General features: G+C 50.0%; 1 protein-coding gene across 2 annotated transcripts in view; it reads left to right on the top strand.

The window, feature by feature from the left end:
- Abcc1 (ATP binding cassette subfamily C member 1) overlaps positions 1–17,344 on the top strand; it is a 147,219-nt gene that overhangs the window by 37,826 nt on the left and 92,049 nt on the right. For both annotated transcript variants that reach the window (XM_045161338.1, XM_045161337.1), the window contains exons 2-5: positions 8,771–8,947; positions 14,434–14,559; positions 15,197–15,334; positions 16,908–17,033. In XM_045161338.1, the coding sequence (XP_045017273.1) occupies positions 8,771–8,947; positions 14,434–14,559; positions 15,197–15,334; positions 16,908–17,033 (567 nt within the window). The remainder of the gene's footprint in view (positions 1–8,770; positions 8,948–14,433; positions 14,560–15,196; positions 15,335–16,907; positions 17,034–17,344) is intronic.

Raw genomic sequence — 17,344 nt, 5'->3', positions numbered from 1 at the left:
TTTTCCTTTCTTGGGACAGAGTCTAATGAAGCCCAGGCTGGCCTTGAACTCCCTGTGTAGCTGAGAACGGCCTTGATCTTTCTGCCCTCACTTCCTGGATGCTGGCATTACAGGCACGCACACCCCCCATGCCTGGTTTCTGTGGTGCTGGGGTTTGAACTCAGGGCCCTGTGCATGCTAGGCAAGTGCACTATCCACTGAGCCACAACCCCCAGCACAGTCATGAGGTTGTATGTGGAAGGAGGCAGAGGAGGGAACCACAGTCCATCATATGAGAACTCAATTTTTTTCTTTTTTGGGGGGGGGGTGGACAAGAGGTTATTATGTATCCCAGGCTAGCCTGAAAATGATGCTCTTCCTGCCTTGGCCTCCTGAGTGCTGGAGGCCTGCACCACTGTGCCCAGCTTCCTGACTCTCTGTCCTCTAGAACTATGGCTTGTGGTGACCTAAGCCATCATTTGTGACAGTAGCAACAGGAACAAGTGCAGGTAGAATAGATCTTGAACTTGGTGGGTAGAGACAGGGCCTGAAGTCATTATAAGGTGACTTAGCCAAGGACGGCCCTGTAAGGAGGGCAGGTGGGGAAGCCTGTCCCATAGACAGCGCCTCTCCTGGTCTGAGTGTTGGGCCTGGAGAGAGTCCCTAAGAGGAAGCAAAGCCCTGACAAGGCTGGTTTGAGTTCTTACACTCCCTGGTTAGGAGAGAGCCCTGGGGAGGGAAGGCCTGGGGTGCTGCAGGGTGGGGCCAATACACCTGGTGCTGTCTGGGGTGGCCGAGGCTATAGCTAGAGATTAGATAAGGGAGCCTCAGGGTCTGACCAGGCAGTGACATGCTGCAGGCCCGCGTTCTTTGTCTCAACTGTGAGCTGTCCAGGCCAGCACTGGTGACTGCTGAGGTGTGTGGGACAGGTACGCCTCTGGGTGGCTTTCCTGGTCACAGATTTCTCCTTGGGCCTCTTCCTGCCCCTCCCTCCTGCTCCACCCTGGGGTAAAGCCTCCCATCTGTCACTCTTCTGCAGGGGACCTGCTTGGAGAAGCCATCTGACCTGCCCAGGATCACGGGAGCCCAGGGGCTGAGATTGACTCTGTAGCCGTCTGATCAGAGTGCTAGGGCTCTTAGCTGGACCAGTGGTCATTTAAAAATCATCATCAACAACAAGAAATTAACCAGAAATATAACAAAGTAGGAAGTTGTGCTGGGGAGGAAATGCGTGGCTTGGGTTCATTTGTTTACTCAGTAATCTGTGGGCACCTGCCGGACAAGGAAGACCAGAGTCCAAGGGAGATGCGCAGTGATCTGGTCCACACTCTGAAGTCCTCCCTAGAGTCGGTGGTAGATGAGTGAGAAAGCCGTTGTCAAGGCGGGCTGCTGGCCGACAGACAGCTCGGGGAGTCGGGAAGATGGCTTCTTACAGGATGTAGCAGTTACCAGTGCAAAGCACCCGGCCAGAAGCCACTCATGGGAGGAAAGGGTTTATTTCAGCTGACGGCTTTGAAGGGAAGCTTCGTCATGGAGAGAAAGCAGGGCACGGGCAAGGCGGCAGGGTGCCACATCTTGCTCATCAGCAGGAAGGAAGTAGTCCATGTTTGGGCTTGGAGCAGGACTATATCATGTAAAGCCCACCCCAGCAACACGTCCTCCAGCAAGGCTCCACCTCCCAAAGGCCCCCCAACCTTCCCAAAGCGCCACCTGGTGGGGCACTTTATTCAAGCCACTGCATAAGAAATGTCCAAGCTGGGCTCTTTCCCGTGTCAGGCTCAGGTCCAGGGCCTCATGCATGCCAGGCCTTGGAGCATCATCACCAGCTCGTAGTTGGGTTTTGTTGGATGAGCAGGAGTTTGTACAATTTGAGGAGTTTGGAAAGCTTTCAGCACAGAACGTATTACCTACTAAGGATAAAACGGGAGTGAAGGGGAGGTGGGGAGAGAGGCGAGAGAAAGAGAGAGGAGAAGGGAGGGAGAGGTGAGGGGGGAGGGGAGGGGACGAGCCATGTGGGGGAACTCCTGTGTGTGGATGGCGGCTGAAGCGCTGATGGTGTGTGGACGGTAAGCTCTCGGGGTGTATGTGTGGAGGTGTATTCAGCTGGGTGACTGGCCGCACTAGCGGATGTGGAGGACCAGGACGTGGGTGTCACGCTGCTGCCGCAGTGCGGACAGGTTACCCCCCCCGCGACGGGGAGAAGCGTCAGGTCATCGCAGTGCCTCGGGGACCACATGCAGCAGCTCCCGCACTCTTCTTTCTAAAGGGCAAATCCTCCTGCAATGAGCTCTTTCTGGCAACTGCTCAGACTTATTTTGTGCATAATAGCCACCACTAAGTCTTTTTTTGAAATTTTATTTAATTTATAGTTCACTTTAAAACAAACCGATAACACAGTAACATGACAATTCCAACTTGTTCACAAAAGTGATAATTGAGTTCTGTTCTTAAGCTCTGCTACATTTCAACATAAATCTTTTTTTTTTTTTTTTTTTTTTTTAGCTATCGCTTAAAGAATTACAAGTGGGCTGAAACTCGTTAAAATCATAAGTCTTTTCTATAAATCTCCCCTGTCCCAGATTAAATCATTATCTATGTCTTCCGAATGTGTAGATCCACAAAGGCATGACCTTTTAAAAAATATTTTTATTTATTTGCAAGCAGACACACACACACACAGTGTAGGGGATGGGGAAAAGGGCACTCCAGGGCCTCTTACTGGTGCAAATGAACTCCAGATGCTTGTGCCATTTTGTTTATGTGGGTGCTAGGGAATTGAACTTGGCCCATCAGGCTTTGCAAACAAGTACACTTAACTGCGGAGCCGTCTCCCCATCCCTCCCTTTGTCTTTCTCTTTCTTTTTTCCAATTATTTATTTATTTGCTTATTGAGGTAGGGTTTCACTGTAGCATGGGCTGATGTGGAATTCACTATGTAGTCTCAGAGTGGCCTCGAACTCACAGCCTCCTAAATGCTGGGATTAAAGGCGTGCATCACCATGCCTGGCTCCTCTTTCTTTCTTTCTTTCTTCCTTCCTTCCTTCCTTCCTTCCTTCCTTTCTTTCCTTCTTTTTTTTTTTCTTAAGTTTTAACTTATAAGACGGAGAGAGAGAGAATGAGCATGCCAGGCCCTCTAGCCACTGCAAATAAACTCCAGACACATGTGCTACCTTGTTCATCTGGCTTACGTGGGTCCTGGGGAATTGAACCTGTGTCCTTTGGCTTTGCAGGCAAGCGCCCTAACTGCTGAATCATCTCTCCAGCCCTCTTCCTCTTTCTTTTCTAGGTTTCTTATGTTCTGAAGCTTCCTGGTGACATCTCTGAGTGTGCTAACTTGTCAGGCTTACTTTGCAATCACTCCTTGTTAGCCATCTGCAGCAGAGAAGTCAGACTTCTGAAGTGCCAGTTTAGATTCTCTCTCTGTCTTGGCAAAATGTATCCCAGGCTGGCCTTGAACTTACTGTGTAGCCAAGGATAACCTTGAACTTATGATCCTCCTGCCTTAACTTCCCAGTGCTGGAACTAGAGAGTGTGTGTCACCAAGCCTGGCTGGAATTCTTTAAATTGTGTAACTTTGGAGCCTGACGGCATGTTTGTGATGCCAGCACTCAGGAGGCTGAAGTGGGAGGAATTTAAGGCTAGCCTGTCCTGTGTTACAAGACTCGTGATTCCAAACAAAACAAAATTTGATTATCGCCTTAGCTTTGGCATACAGCAGTGGTGTTTAGTGTGTTCCCACCGTTGAGTGTGGAGATCTCTTCCTTCCTCCCAATGATTGTCTTGTTCTTTCCTTTTCCACCGAGCAGGCCCTTCCTGCCTCAGGTCCCCAGGGCTGGGATGAGGCTCAGCTGAATCCTTAGAAAAATATATGTGGGACATGTGTTTGGAACCGATTTTCAACTCCTCCCCTTCCCTTTCCTCTGTTCCTCTTTTGTTCTCTTTCATTTTTGAGGTGCTGTGATGGGACCCAGAGCCCCGTGCATGCTAGGCTCTACCACTGAGATTTACTCCTGGCCCCTAACAACTTTCTTGTGTGGGTGGGTGAGGGGTGTGTGTGAATGCATGTGCACATGTCACATCAAGCAATTATTTATTTAGAGCCGGGCGTGGTGGCATGCGCCTTTACTCCCAGCACTCAGGAGGCAGAGGTAGGAGGATCACTGTGAGTTCGAGGCCACCCTGAGACTGCATAGTTAATTCCAGTTCAGCCTGGGCCAGAGTGAAACTCTATCTCGAAAAACCAAAAAAAAAAAAAAAAAAAAAATTAATTGTAAGCAGAGAGAGAGAGAAGACAGACGGAGAGAATGGGCATGCCAGGGCCTGCTGCAAATGGACTCCAGATGCGTGTGCCACTTTGTGCATCTGGATTTACGTGGGGACTGGGGCATCGAACTCCGATCATTAGGCCCTGGAGGCAAGTGCCTTAACCACTGAGCCATCTCCGGCCCACATGCCACTGTTCATGCGGTCCAAGGACAGCCTCGGGTGCTCCTCCTCACCTTCTGCCTGGTTTGAGACAGTCTCTTACTCTCGGCTGAGTACGCCAGGGAGCAGCTGAGGATTCTCTTCTCTCTAGCTCCCATCTTGCAGCAGTGCTGTGGTTACAGACGCTCCCTACAGCATGTGGCTTTCATGGGACATCATGCCCTGGTGACAAGGACACCTGGTGAAAATGGGGCTTTCTGAGCCCTGTAGCCAACCAGGGCACTTGCCCCTGTCTGGCTCCTCCCCATGGGATGGCTGTGCAGTAGAATATGGATCCAAATATTCTGATTAGAATATTTACTTTATTTATCTATTAGCGAGAGAGAGAGAGAAAATGGGCGCGCTAGGGCCTCCAGCCACTGCAAATGAACTCCAGACGCGTGTGCCACCATGTGCATCTGGCTTACGTGGAACCTGGAGAATCAAACCTGGGTCCTTAGGCTTTGCAGGCAAAGGCCTTAACTGCTAAGCCATCTCTCCAGCCTTGATTAGAATATTTTTATTTATTTATTTAGGAGAGAGAAAGAACGAATATGAGTGAGAATATGAGAATGGGCATACCAAGGCTTCTTGCCACACTATAAATGAACTCCAGATGCACCTGGCTTTTCAAGGGTACTGGGGAATTGAACCTAGGGCAGTAGGCTTTGCAAGCAGGTGCCATTAACTGCTGAGCTGTCTCCCTAGCCCCTGATCTTTTTTTAAGCCTGACATTGTTCATTCTCTTTCTCTCTCTTGCTGTTTTTCTCTTTTACTCACTCTCCCCCTTTCCCTGCTTATTTACTTATTTGTGGTGCTGTGGGCGAATCCAGGAACTTGTGCATGCCAAGCGGGCACTGTATCACTGAGCCACATCCCCAGCAATCCGAAGTTTCATATGGGACGACTTGTTTGTTTTCGAGGCAGGGTCTCATTCTAGCTCAGGCTGACCCAGAACTCACTCCAGCCCTAGGCTTGTCTTGAACTTAAATCAGTCCTCCTGCCTCAGCCTCAGTGCTGGGATTACAGGTGCACACCACCATGCCTGGCTTTGATCTTAAATGTTAGCAAATAATCCAATTTTTTAAAACTTGTCTAAAACAATGAAACACTTAACAACAAATCTAAATTCTCTACCTCTCCTAATTATGGTAGACATGGGAATGGAGCCCCCAGCAGAGTCATGCAACTGTGGTCAGATCCAGGCCTGACGGTGCAGGGCTGTGAGGTTCATGGAGGTTGGTTTTCATACTGGTACTTGATCTAGCTGTGTGTGAGCATTTCTTTATCTACTTTGCCTGACTCTAGCAAAACACAAAACAAAATGTATGGTTTTCTTTCTTTCCCTTCCTCCCTCTCTCCCTCCCTTCCTCTCTTACTTCCTTCCTATTTTTTTTAAATTTTTTATTTATTTATTTGAGAGCGACAGACACAGAGAGAAAGACAGATAGAGGGAGAGAGAGAATGGGCGCGCCAGGGCTTCCAGCCTCTGCAAACGAACTCCAAACGCGTGCGCCCCCTTGTGCATCTGGCTAACGTGGGACCTGGGGAACCGAGCCTCGAACTGGGATCCTTAGGCTTCACAGGCAAGCGCTTAACCGCTAAGCCATCTCTCTAGCCCCTATTTTTTATTTTAGAGAGAGTGAGAGAGAGACAGAAGAGAGGGAATTGGTGGGCCAGCACCTTGGCTCTTGCAGTCAAATGCCAGACACTTGCACCACCTCGTGGGCATATGCAGCTTTGCGCTTGTCTTGCCTTTGTGCATGTGACTTAGTGGGATCTGGAGAGTTGAACATGGGTCCTTAGGCTTCGCAGGCAAGCACCTTACCTGCTAAGCCATCTCTCCAGCCCAATTTCTTGTTGGCTTTCTTTAAAAAAATTATTTTGGAGTGTGTGGTTGATGCACATCTACCACTGTTTGTAGTGGAGGTCAAAAGATATAACTTCAAGTGTCTTTCACCTCATTTGAGGGTAACCTCTTGTCCACCACTGTGTTTACCAGACTAGCTGGCCCACAGGCTTCCAGAGGATTCTGCTGTCTCTGCCTCCCTTCTTGCCACAGGTGCTCTGGGAATGCAGACACTTAAGCTACTAAGTGGGCTTTACCCAGCTTTGAGAATCAAGTTCTCATATTCAGGCTGCAAATGCTGTATCCACTGGGCCGTCTCTCCCGACCTCGCCTGGGTTTTTTGTTTGTTTGTTTGAGGCAAGATTTCACTAAGCTAGCTTTGAATTCTTGATCTTCCTGCCTTAACCTTCCAGGTGCTAGGATTATAGCTGTGCACCAAATTTTGCCTTACTTTTTTTGTTTATTTTTATTTATTTATTTGAGAGTGACAGACAGACAGAGAAAGAGGGAAGGGAGAGAGAGAGAGAGAGAGAGAGAGAGACAGAGAATGGGCACACCAGGATATCCAGCCACTGCAAAGGAACTCCAGACACATGTGCCCCCTTGTGCATCTGGCTTACATGGGTCCTGGGGAATCCAGCATTGAACTGGGGTCCTTTGGCTTCACAGATAAAGTGTTTGACCACTAAGCCAACTCTCTAGCCCCTTGCCTTGAGTTTTTAAAATTAAAAGTAATTGAAACACATTGGTATTTAAGGTTAGGTGATTGAATGATAAAATTTAGGGGTATAAGCCGGATTGCCTGAGTTTGAATCCAACACTGGAGCTTACCAGAGAAGTATATCTCAGTTGACCCCTCTGTTCCTCCATTTTTAAATATTTTATTTATTTATTTCCGTTTTTTGAGGTAAGGTCTTATTCTAGCGCAGGCTGACCAGGAATTCACTTTGTAGTCTCAGGTTGGCCTCAAACTCACAGTGATTCTCCTACCTCAGCCTCTTGCATGCTGGAATTAAAGGAATATGCCATTACACCCAGCTTAAAAAAATTTTTTTTTGACAACTCCCATAACTGTAGACAATAAACCATGATAATTCACTCCTCTCCCCCACTTTCCCCTTTGCAAATTCACTGTCCATCACATCCCCTCCCTTTCTCAATTAGTCTCTCTTTCATTTTGATGTCTCATCTTTTCCTCCTATCATGAGGGTCTTGTGAAGGTAGTGCCAGGCACTGCGAGGCCATGGAAATAGAGGCCAATTTCTGTCTGAATGATTGCATTGTTAGCAGTTCTGCCCTTCCTTTGTCTCTTATACTCTTTCTGTCACTTCTTCTGCAATGGACCCTGAGCCTTGGAAGACATGATAGAGATATTTCAATGCTAAACACTCCTCTGTCACTTCTCAGCACTATGGTGCCTTTTGGGTCTTCCCAGTAGTCACTGCCATCTGCAAAGAGAAACTTCTCTAGCTAAAAGTGAGAGTAGCATTAAGAGATTGGTATGTGTGTTAAGCAAAGTTCTTACAGGGCAGTTTGGCAAGCATAATGCATATATTTAACCAGATGAGAGCAGCCTTTACACTCCTAAGGTTTATGACCTCCTCTGCCATAGGCTTTTGATTAGGTTTTCAGTACCAGGCATGTATTCTCTCCTGTGGAGCGGGCCTCCACTCCAATTGGAGGGCGGTTGTTTTCCCTCATAACAGACATGCCACTATTGTGCCCGTTCAGTCATTTGGCCTGGCTGGCCAAACTTGAGGCTTGAAGTGTCCACTGTTTTCACTGCTGATGACTTCTGTCTCCCATAGAGCTACATGCAGCATAGCTTTTCCCAGCTTTCTGTCACCTGGTGTACAGGGAGGAGGTTTTTAGCTCAGCTTCAGCTTGATTTCTCAGTGACCTTGAAGCCCAAGCATGTCTTCAGCAATAGGGTCTTACCGTCTATTCCTGGTGGGAAACTAAGAGCCTTAGCAACAGCCTGTAGTGTTTGGGGGGCATCTGGGACCTCCCTGAGTGCCTCAGTGAAGTACTTAACTCATAGACATCAAAGAAACTGTAGTGCTTGGTCTGAGCACCAAAGCACGCCCTGGCACACGTAGCTGCTGTTTATTTGCATAGGGACAGTGGTGACAAAGGTGTCCACGTCTTTAGTTCTCAGGATGGTGGAACGGAAATGGCCTGTGTGACCACCAGGTGCCTCGCCGGTCAAGAGAACATCCTTCAGGGCCCTTTGAGGAGCACCCTTCATCTTCCATACTGCAGTGAGCCTTGCCCCAGGCCCTGGGATCTGACTTGGGCTTTAGCCCTGTTCCCCGTCGCTCGGTCTGCCTGGCCCCTGGTGTTCTGAAGTTTGCTTGCTCGTCTTGAGCCGTCCTCCGCGTAGGAACCACGTGTTCGCACGTGGCTAGGCTTGAACGCTGTGAGCTCCCATTCCCCTGCGCCGCGGCCACTGACCTGTGCGTGTGCTTGTGTCCCCAGGACTGGAATGTGACGTGGCACACCAGCAATCCCGATTTCACCAAGTGCTTTCAGAACACGGCCCTTGTGTGGGTGCCTTGCCTTTACCTCTGGGCCTGCTTCCCGTTCTACTTCCTCTACCTGTCCCGCCATGACCGGGGCTACATTCAGATGACACACCTCAACAAAACCAAAACTGTAAGTCACCCGGGACGCCATGGTGGGGGTGGGCTCCCGGGTAGGGAGTGGGAGAAGCTGCCAAGACTAAAGTTTCTCTGGCCCTGCAGGTTTACTGGATGGCTTTCTTCCTCCCTCCCTTCTCTCTCCTCTCTCTTTTTTAAAATTTTTATTTATTTGAGAGAGAAAGAGGCAGGGAGAGGGAGAGAGAATGGACATGCCAGGGCCTCTAGCCACTGCAAACAAACTCTAGACTCATGTGCCATCTTGTGCATCTGGCTTACGTGGGTCCTAGGGAATTGAACTTGGGTCCTTGGCTTTGCAACGCCATCTCATGTGACCCTTGAGTAAGTTTTTTAACCTTCTTAGCCCCAGTTTCCCCATTTGTGCAATGGGCATGATGGAATTTCAGGAAATTATCAGGTTATCATAAGGTCCTCTCTTTGATTTTTGTTTTTTGAGGTAGGGTCTCATTTTAGCCCAGACTTGGAATTCACTATGTAGTTTCAGGGTGGTCGTGAACTCGTGGCAATCCTCTTACCTCTGCTTCCCAAGTGCTAGGATTAAAGGCGTGCCCCACGAGGCCTGGCAAGGTCATCTTTTTAAAAAAAATGATTTTTTTTTTTTTTTTCGAGATAGGGTCTCACTCTGGTCCAGGCTGACCTGAAATTAACTATGTAGTCTCAGGGTGGCCTCGAACTCACGGTGATCCTCTGCCTCCCGAGTACTGGGATTAAAGGCGTGCACCACCGTGCCCGGCTAAAGACACATTTATTCATTCATTTGTGTGTGTGAGTACGGGTGCCTGGGTCAGTCCTCATCTGTCCGCCTCATTTGAGGAAGGCTTTCTAGCTCTGCTGTTCTTTGCTGTACTCTCCATGAGCTTCTAGGAAATTCTGTCTCAGCTGCTCATCTTGTCCTCAGTGTGCTGGGATTATAGATATCCACCATAGCACTGGCTTTTTTCTTTTCTTTTCTTTTCTTTTTTTTTTTGGTCTTTTGAGGAAGGGTTTCACTCTAGTCCAGGCTGACCTGGAATTCACTGTGTAATCTCAGGGTGGCCTCGAACCCACGGTGATCCTCCTACCTCTGCCTCCGAGTGCTGGGATTAAAGGTGTGCGCCACCACGCCTAGCTAGCACTAGCTTTTATATAGGGCCTGGGGGTCAAACTTGGATTCTCTAGTTTGAGCTATGAGCACCCATGTAAAAATGTTTATTTAGTGATGAGGAGCTAGAGACATGAGGCTCCCTGCGGCTTCCTGGCCAGCTAGCATAGCCTAAATTAGCAAGTTCCAGGCCAATGAAAGATCCTGTCTCAAAAAGAGGTGGCTCCTATACTGGACAACACCTGAGGATGCCCTCTGGCCTCCACAGCCACCTGTACCCATCCACACGTTTGCATTCACACACAGTAACATGCACACACGCACACATCTAAAAATAGTCACAATTAAAAGAAGAGAAAGATTGCTGGGTATGGTGGCTCATGCCTGTAATTCCAGCACTAGGTAGGCTAAGGTAGAAGGATCACTGTGAGTCAAGGCCAGCCTGGGCTCCAGAATGAATTCTAGGTCAGCTTTTGCTAGAGTGAGACCCTATCTCAAAACAAACAAATCAACAACAAAAATAACAAGAGAGAGACAGACGGGAGATCCGCAAGACCTTTCAAGGACACATGTCTAATGACCTCCATCCCCCCACTAGGCCCCACCTCCTGGAGGCTACATCACACCCCCCAGCTCTAAGCCTTCAGTACATGGACCTTTGGGGACACCCCAGAGCCACACCATAGCACAGCAGTCTGGAGTAGTGTGTTGTCCATCAGCTCTGGATGGTCAGGCTAATCCTGGTCATTTCATTCCCACGTTATTGGGTTTCTCCACATATGGGTCCTGTGTTTCCTTTGCAGCTGATAAGCAGTTTCCGAGGAGGTAAAATCATATGCACATATCACACTCCTTAGCCCGTTTTCTTGTTAAGCTTATTAGCATTGATCTCAGTTCTCTCTGAGGCTGTATTTCCCAAAACTAACTCACACAGACCCTTGGTAAGCAAGGAAGCATGAGAGATTTTGCTGAAGTCCTTTGTCTGTAATTCCTCACCCGAAGCCTTTCCAGTTCATAGCACACTCACACCTGTGTTAAGATATGATCCATGCAAATGAAAACGAGAGATAACGCCATTGATACCATCAACTGCGGGCCAAGACGCAGAGCAGCAGAAGCCTTCATCCACTGCATTGTGGGTTCAGAACAGTGCAGCCACTCAGGAGGGCATTTCATGCTTCTGTACACGTCCACGTATGCGCTTGCCACCCTGCCCAGCAGTTGCGCTCCTTGGCATTTCCCCAGAGGTATTAGAAACTTCCGTTGACATAAAACCACACCCAGATGAGAACAGCAGCCTTTTTCCTAATTGCCAGAGCTTGGAAGCCACCAGGCTGCCCTTCTGCCCGCTGTAAAGAAGTGAGCTATCAAGCCAGGCAAAGCATGGAGGAGCCTTAGCTTCTTAAAGAAGCAAGTCTCAAGCTGAAGAGATGGCTTGGCAGTTAAGGCACTTAATCTGCAAAGCCGAAGGACCCAGGTTCCGTTCCCCAGATGCACGAGGTGGTGCACGTGTCTGGAGTTTGTTTGCAGTTGCTGGAGGCCCTGATGCACCCACTCTCTCTCTCTGTGTCTCTGCCTCTCTCTATCTGCCTCTTTCTCCCTTTCTCAAGCAATAAATAAATAAGTAAAAAAAAAATTTTTTTTTTTAAGAAGCAAATCTCAGAACTGGGGCTCAGTGGGTAAAGTGTACTTGGCTAGCATGAGGACCTACATTCAGTCCCCAGCACCGGTGTTAGCCTGCCTGGTGAGGCAGCTTATGCCTATAAACCCAGCAGTGGGGAGGCAGAGACAGGCAGACCTGCTGCTCCCTAGCCAGCTGGTCTAATAGCTGAGCTCCAGGCCGCTGAGAGCCCCTGTCTCAAAAAGAAGTGGATGGTCTTCCGGCCTCTATACACACTTGCACTCACACGTGCAAACGTGTGTACATATGCCCCCCCCCCACACCCACACAGAAAAAGGAGGAGTGAACCTGAGCAGGCTGTGGAGTCTGTCTGATTCCAGGTATGTGATATTCTGAAAGAAGCAAAGCTGGAATTGAGGTGGTTGTGTGGTCATTACAGGCAGAGGACAGGACTTTCTATGACGCTGCCATGAGGAGTTCATGCCACTCTGCTTTTTCAAACCACTAAGCCTGAACTCTAGTGTGGACCATGGGCTCTGGGCACGGTGGGGCCCTGGGTAGTTTCAGGAGGGGATGGCTGGTCAATCGCTTGCCAGTGGATCACCCTCTGATGCAGGATGCTGGTGGCGGTGGGCTGGGTGAACGGGACAGGCTGAGATGGGAGTTCTCTGCTCCTTTCTCTCTTCATTTCTCTGTGAGCCTGAGTGGCTCTGAGAAAAACATCCTTCGGCAGTGCTGCCCTCCTTGCTTAGCTGCGGCGGCCTCTGCCTCTTAAGCCTCTGGGAACACTTTGTACATTCTTGGGGGAACATAATCTTCTTTTAAAATTAAATCAGATACTCTGTTTTCTCTTCAGATCAAATAAATCTTTCACCAAAATGAAAATTAAATCAGACTTTACCCTTATCCATACCTTGGTCAACCCCTCCTCCCTTAGCTTAGGAAAAGACATCCAGGTGTTGGCCTCTTCTTTTTGCTATATTGTCAGTGCTTATGATTCTTTTTTTTTTTTTTTGAGGTAGGGTTTCACTCTAGCTCAGGCTGACCTGGAACTCACTATGTAGTCTCAGGGTGGCTTCGAACCCACAGCGATCCTCCTACTTCTGCCTGCTGAGTGCTGGGATTAAAGGCGTGCACCACCACGCCTTGCTCTGCTGACGACTCTTGATCCCGTGATGCAGACCTTCCCTCACCATCTGCCTACCTATTCTATTTTTCTACATACTTCTTATTGCTCTGTTTTTTTTTTGGGGGGGGGGTGTTTTTGAGACAAGGTCTCATGAAGCCCAAGCTAGCCTTGAACTTGGTGTATAGCCGAGGCTGGCCTGAGTGTGCGGATTATGGGCATGTGCCTCCATGTCTGGCACTTAGGATCTCTCAGGCATAGCACTGGGTGTTTTTCAGTCTATTTCGTGTCAGTTTGTTCCTGCTAGCATGTCACCCCGTCGACGCTGGGCTTTGTTTTGTTTTGTTGTTGTCCTGTGTGTGAGCACACCAGGTCCCGGCTGAGGGAGGTGGGAAAAGAGCAGTTACCAGGAAGGCTCTGGCAGAGGGTCCTACCTACCTTGGGCCAAATGAGCCGGTGACAGACCCTGGGTGACAGTCCCCGCAGAACCATCTCCTCCCCCGTGGGATCTCTCGCAGTTGTCACCAGGTGACTGGCTCCATGCAGTGTGCTGGGGGTAGAAGACAACCATCCAGGGGTGGTGACGCACTTGTAATCCCGGCACTTGGGAGGTGGAGGTAGGAGTATCAAAAGTTCACAGCCAGGGCTGGAGAGATGGCCTAGCAGTTAAGCGCTTGCCTGTGAAGCCTAAGGACCCCGGTTCGAGGCTCGGTTCCCCAGGTCCCACGTTAGCCAGATGCACAAGGGGGCGCACGTGTCTAGAGTTCGTTTGCAGAGGCTGGAAGCCCTGGCGCGCCCATTCTCTCTCTCCCTCTATCTGTCTTTCTCTCTGTGTCTGTCGCTCTCAAATAAATAAATAAATAAATAAATAAATAAATAAATAAATAAAAGTTCACAGCCAGCCTGTGCTCCATAGTGAGACCCTGTCATTAAAAAGACAGGGCGCAGGCTGGAGAGATGGCTTAGTGGTTAAGTGCTTGCCTGTGAAGCCTAAGGACCCCGGTTCGAGGCTCATTTCTCCAAGACCCACGTTGGCCAGATGCACAAGGGGGGAACGCGTCTGGAGTTCAGTTTGCAGTGGCTGGAAGCCCTGGCACGCCCATCTCTCTCTCTCTATCTGCCTTTTTCTCTCTCTCTCTTTCTCCTTCTCTCTGTCTCTAACAAATAAATAAATAAAAATAAATCTTTAAAAAACCTAGGGAGATAGTTAAGTGAGGTAGGTGCTTGCCCTGCCAGCATGAGGAGCCGAGTGTCGCCTCCAGTCCTCACGTACGTGGGTGTGCCTCCGATCCCAGTGCTGGAAGGTCCAGGCAGGAGGGTTCCTGCAGCTCACTAACCAGCCAGTCTGGCCTCACGGGTGAGCTCCAAGCCAGTGAGACCCTGCATCATGAAGAACAAGAAAAGTTGAACAGTGTTCCCGAGGATGACATCCAAAGTTGTCTTCTGACCTCCAAATGCACACGCACCCTTACACGCACGCACGCACGCACGCACGCACACGCACACACCTAAAAAAGAATAAAAATGTGCTCATCCAAGGACCGTCGCCAGTCCTCTGGGTGGGCTTGGCTGGTCCCTGCGACGTGAGCTCTTCGCGGGTGCTGGGACAGCTGTGCCGCTGGGCGTCACCTGGCGTGGTCTCCTGTCTTCCAGGCCTTGGGACTCTTGCTGTGGATCGTCTGCTGGACGGACCTCTTCTACTCTTTCTGGGAACGGAGCCAGGGCGCATTCCTGGCCCCAGTGTTGCTGGTCAGCCCAACGCTCTTGGGCGTCACTATGGTAAACTGGGCTGGTGGGGCTCCTTCGGCACATCTGAAAATTGGGGCTACTGGGGTTTCCCCCCAACAGGACTGCATTAAGCCAGTGCGTGTGAAAACCTTGTGCATGAGGCTTATAGCAGGTGTTCAATGCAGGAGGCAAGTTACCACTGTTGTCCAGAGTGGGTTAGCACCAGTTAGGGCTTGAACCCAGGACTAAGGCAGCTCTCAATCAAGGCTGTGGTCTGGGACCTGGTCGTCTTCTTGGTTTTGCAAATAAAGTTTTATTAGCACATGCAACCCCATCCCTTCATTTACATATTGCCTGTGGCTGTTTTTATCCAATAGCTGACCTGAGTGTGGTGGCAGACACTGGCTGTTGAGCCCTTTAAGAAACAGTGTCGGTTCTAAGCTGAGCCTTTCCCACATCCTTGTTAGGGTATCTAAATTCTTACAATTCTCAAGGTAGGTCTTATTGTCTCCATTTTGCAGATACCAGGCTCTGGAAGGTTTTGTGACCTGCCCCGAGGTATCTGTAATGACTGGAGTGAGGCACACTCCAGGCAGTAATTGTGCTCCAGCACCAGGACAGCCCCCCCCACCCCCCAAGACCACTGGGACCTTCCCCAACGGCTCATGGTGTGTGCTTCTTTCTCCAGCTGCTCGCCACCTTTTTAATTCAGCTCGAGCGAAGGAAAGGAGTTCAGTCCTCGGGGATCATGCTCACCTTCTGGCTTGTAGCCCTACTGTGTGCCCTGGCCATCTTGAGATCCAAAATCATGGCTGCCTTAAAGGAGGTACGTGTCAGCCTGTAGCGAGACCCTGGCTGCTGCTTGCATGGACGTGTGTTGCTACGGGGACCACAAGATGGGTAGTACATGAGTCCTGCTTCTTTTCTGGGGATATCCCTGCCCCGTCAGATTCTGCTGTTAGCTGCAGGCGTTGTTCTAGAACCTTCTTTCCTTAGAGCACCGCTTCTGGGCGTAGCTCAGAAGTGCCTCCAGGAGCTCCAGTGCCGGGAGCTGTGGGCAGATGCAGAGTTGCGCACCGTGGGCCTGTCTGTGATTACAGCAAGGCAAGGAGCCAGGCTGGGCGTGGCGTCTCCAGCGTGCGTGTTCTGCAAGCTCAGCAACGGCCCTAGATGTGATCCCATGTCACCTCGGTGCCCTTAGCCTCAGTGTCTCGCCCTGGAAGCTGTTGACATTGGCTGCTGTGTGCTCTCCCAGGAATTTTGAGGAGCACACTTTTCAGCTAACCTGCTGTTCCCTTCCATCTTGGAGCTAGACACTGGAAGAGGCATGGACACTTACTGAGTGCCCATGGTATACAGCACGTCATCTCTTCTTTGGCAGCTGCTGATCATTGAGCTTGTGTCTTCTGAGTGCCCGCGGAGGGCGCTTGATCATGAGTAATCTACAAGGACCCACAAGGTTTTACAACCTCAGCACTTACTGACACAGGGACTGGATACCTCTTTGTTACAGGCCACTTTCCTATGTCTTGTCTTTATGGCCACCCCTGGACTTTTCACCCTGGGTGCCGGTAGCATCCCTCCCTCCAAGATGATGACACCCAAAATGTTCCCACATGCTTCCTTCCATTTGTTGCTTGCAAGGCAAAATCACCCTTGCTTGAGGCCCACTGGTCTTCTCAGAGGTGGGGAACTTACAGAGAGGTTAGGTGGACAGGGTTCCACAGTCAGAGCCTGCTTGACTCACACACATACGCTTCCGCTCACCCTGTGGGATGTCCTGCATCCACAGGGCTGGAGTGACACGGCTGTCCCATCCCACGGGAGAAGGCTTGTGGGGGAAGCCCGTGGCTTGGTTGGCAGCCTGCTCTTGCCTACTTGTCTTTTTAAAAATGTTATTTATTTTTTAAATATTTATCTATTTATTTGAGAGTGACAGAGAGGAGGGGGGAGAGAGAGAGAAAGAGAGAGAATGGGCGCGCCAGGGCTTCCAGCCACTGCAAACGAACTCCAGACACGTGCGCCCCCTTGTGCATCTGGCTAACGTGGGTCCTGGGGAACTGAGCCTCGAACCGGCTTCCTTAGGCTTCACAGGCAAGCGCTTAACCGCTAAGCCAACTCTCCAGCCCTTGCCTACTTGTCTTAATCCCTTTGCTTCAATCCCTTTCCCTTCAAGGGCTCAGAGCTTCACACAGCGTGGCCAGTTGGCCCACGTGGATCACTTTTTCTTAGAAAACACTCTTGCCGTCTCGGCTCCTCGCCCCTCGCCCCCCACGCCGTGGCCTGTGAGGGTGGTGATTGGGCTTCAACTTGAGCTGGAGGGGGCACACCTGGCAGAGCACAGCTGGCACAGCCTGCTTCCCTGTGTGATCTCGTCTTCCACCCTCTCTCCTGCCCAGAACGCCCAGGTGGACACATTTCGCGACACCACATTCTACGTGTACTTTTCCCTCGTGCTGATTCAGCTCGTGCTCTCCTGTTTCTCAGACCGCTCGCCCCTGTTCTCCGAAACCATCCACGACCCGGTAAGTGTGACCCAGACATGTGTACACACGAATGAGAGATACAGCACAGAGCACCAGCTCATACTGGCTCTGAGCTGCCGCCAACTGGGTTCTAGGTGTTAGCCTGACTCTGATTGGGTACTGGTTCTGAGCCCAGGTCACCCTGCACAGGATCTCATGCCATCCTTACAAATGTCCAGAGACAAGTAATGCTACTACTTCCCCTTGATTTTATGGAAAAGCCAAGGCTTAAATGGCTCGTGTGGGGTCTGGAGGGATGGCTTAGCAGTTAAGGCACTTGCCTGCGAAGCCAAGGAATTCCCAAAACATTC

Source organism: Jaculus jaculus, chromosome 11, assembly GCF_020740685.1.
Source record: "Jaculus jaculus isolate mJacJac1 chromosome 11, mJacJac1.mat.Y.cur, whole genome shotgun sequence".
Taxonomy (NCBI): Eukaryota; Metazoa; Chordata; class Mammalia; order Rodentia; family Dipodidae; genus Jaculus; species Jaculus jaculus.
The sequence above is the reverse complement of the archived record's forward strand: the minus strand, read 5'-3'. Positions and strand labels throughout refer to the sequence as shown.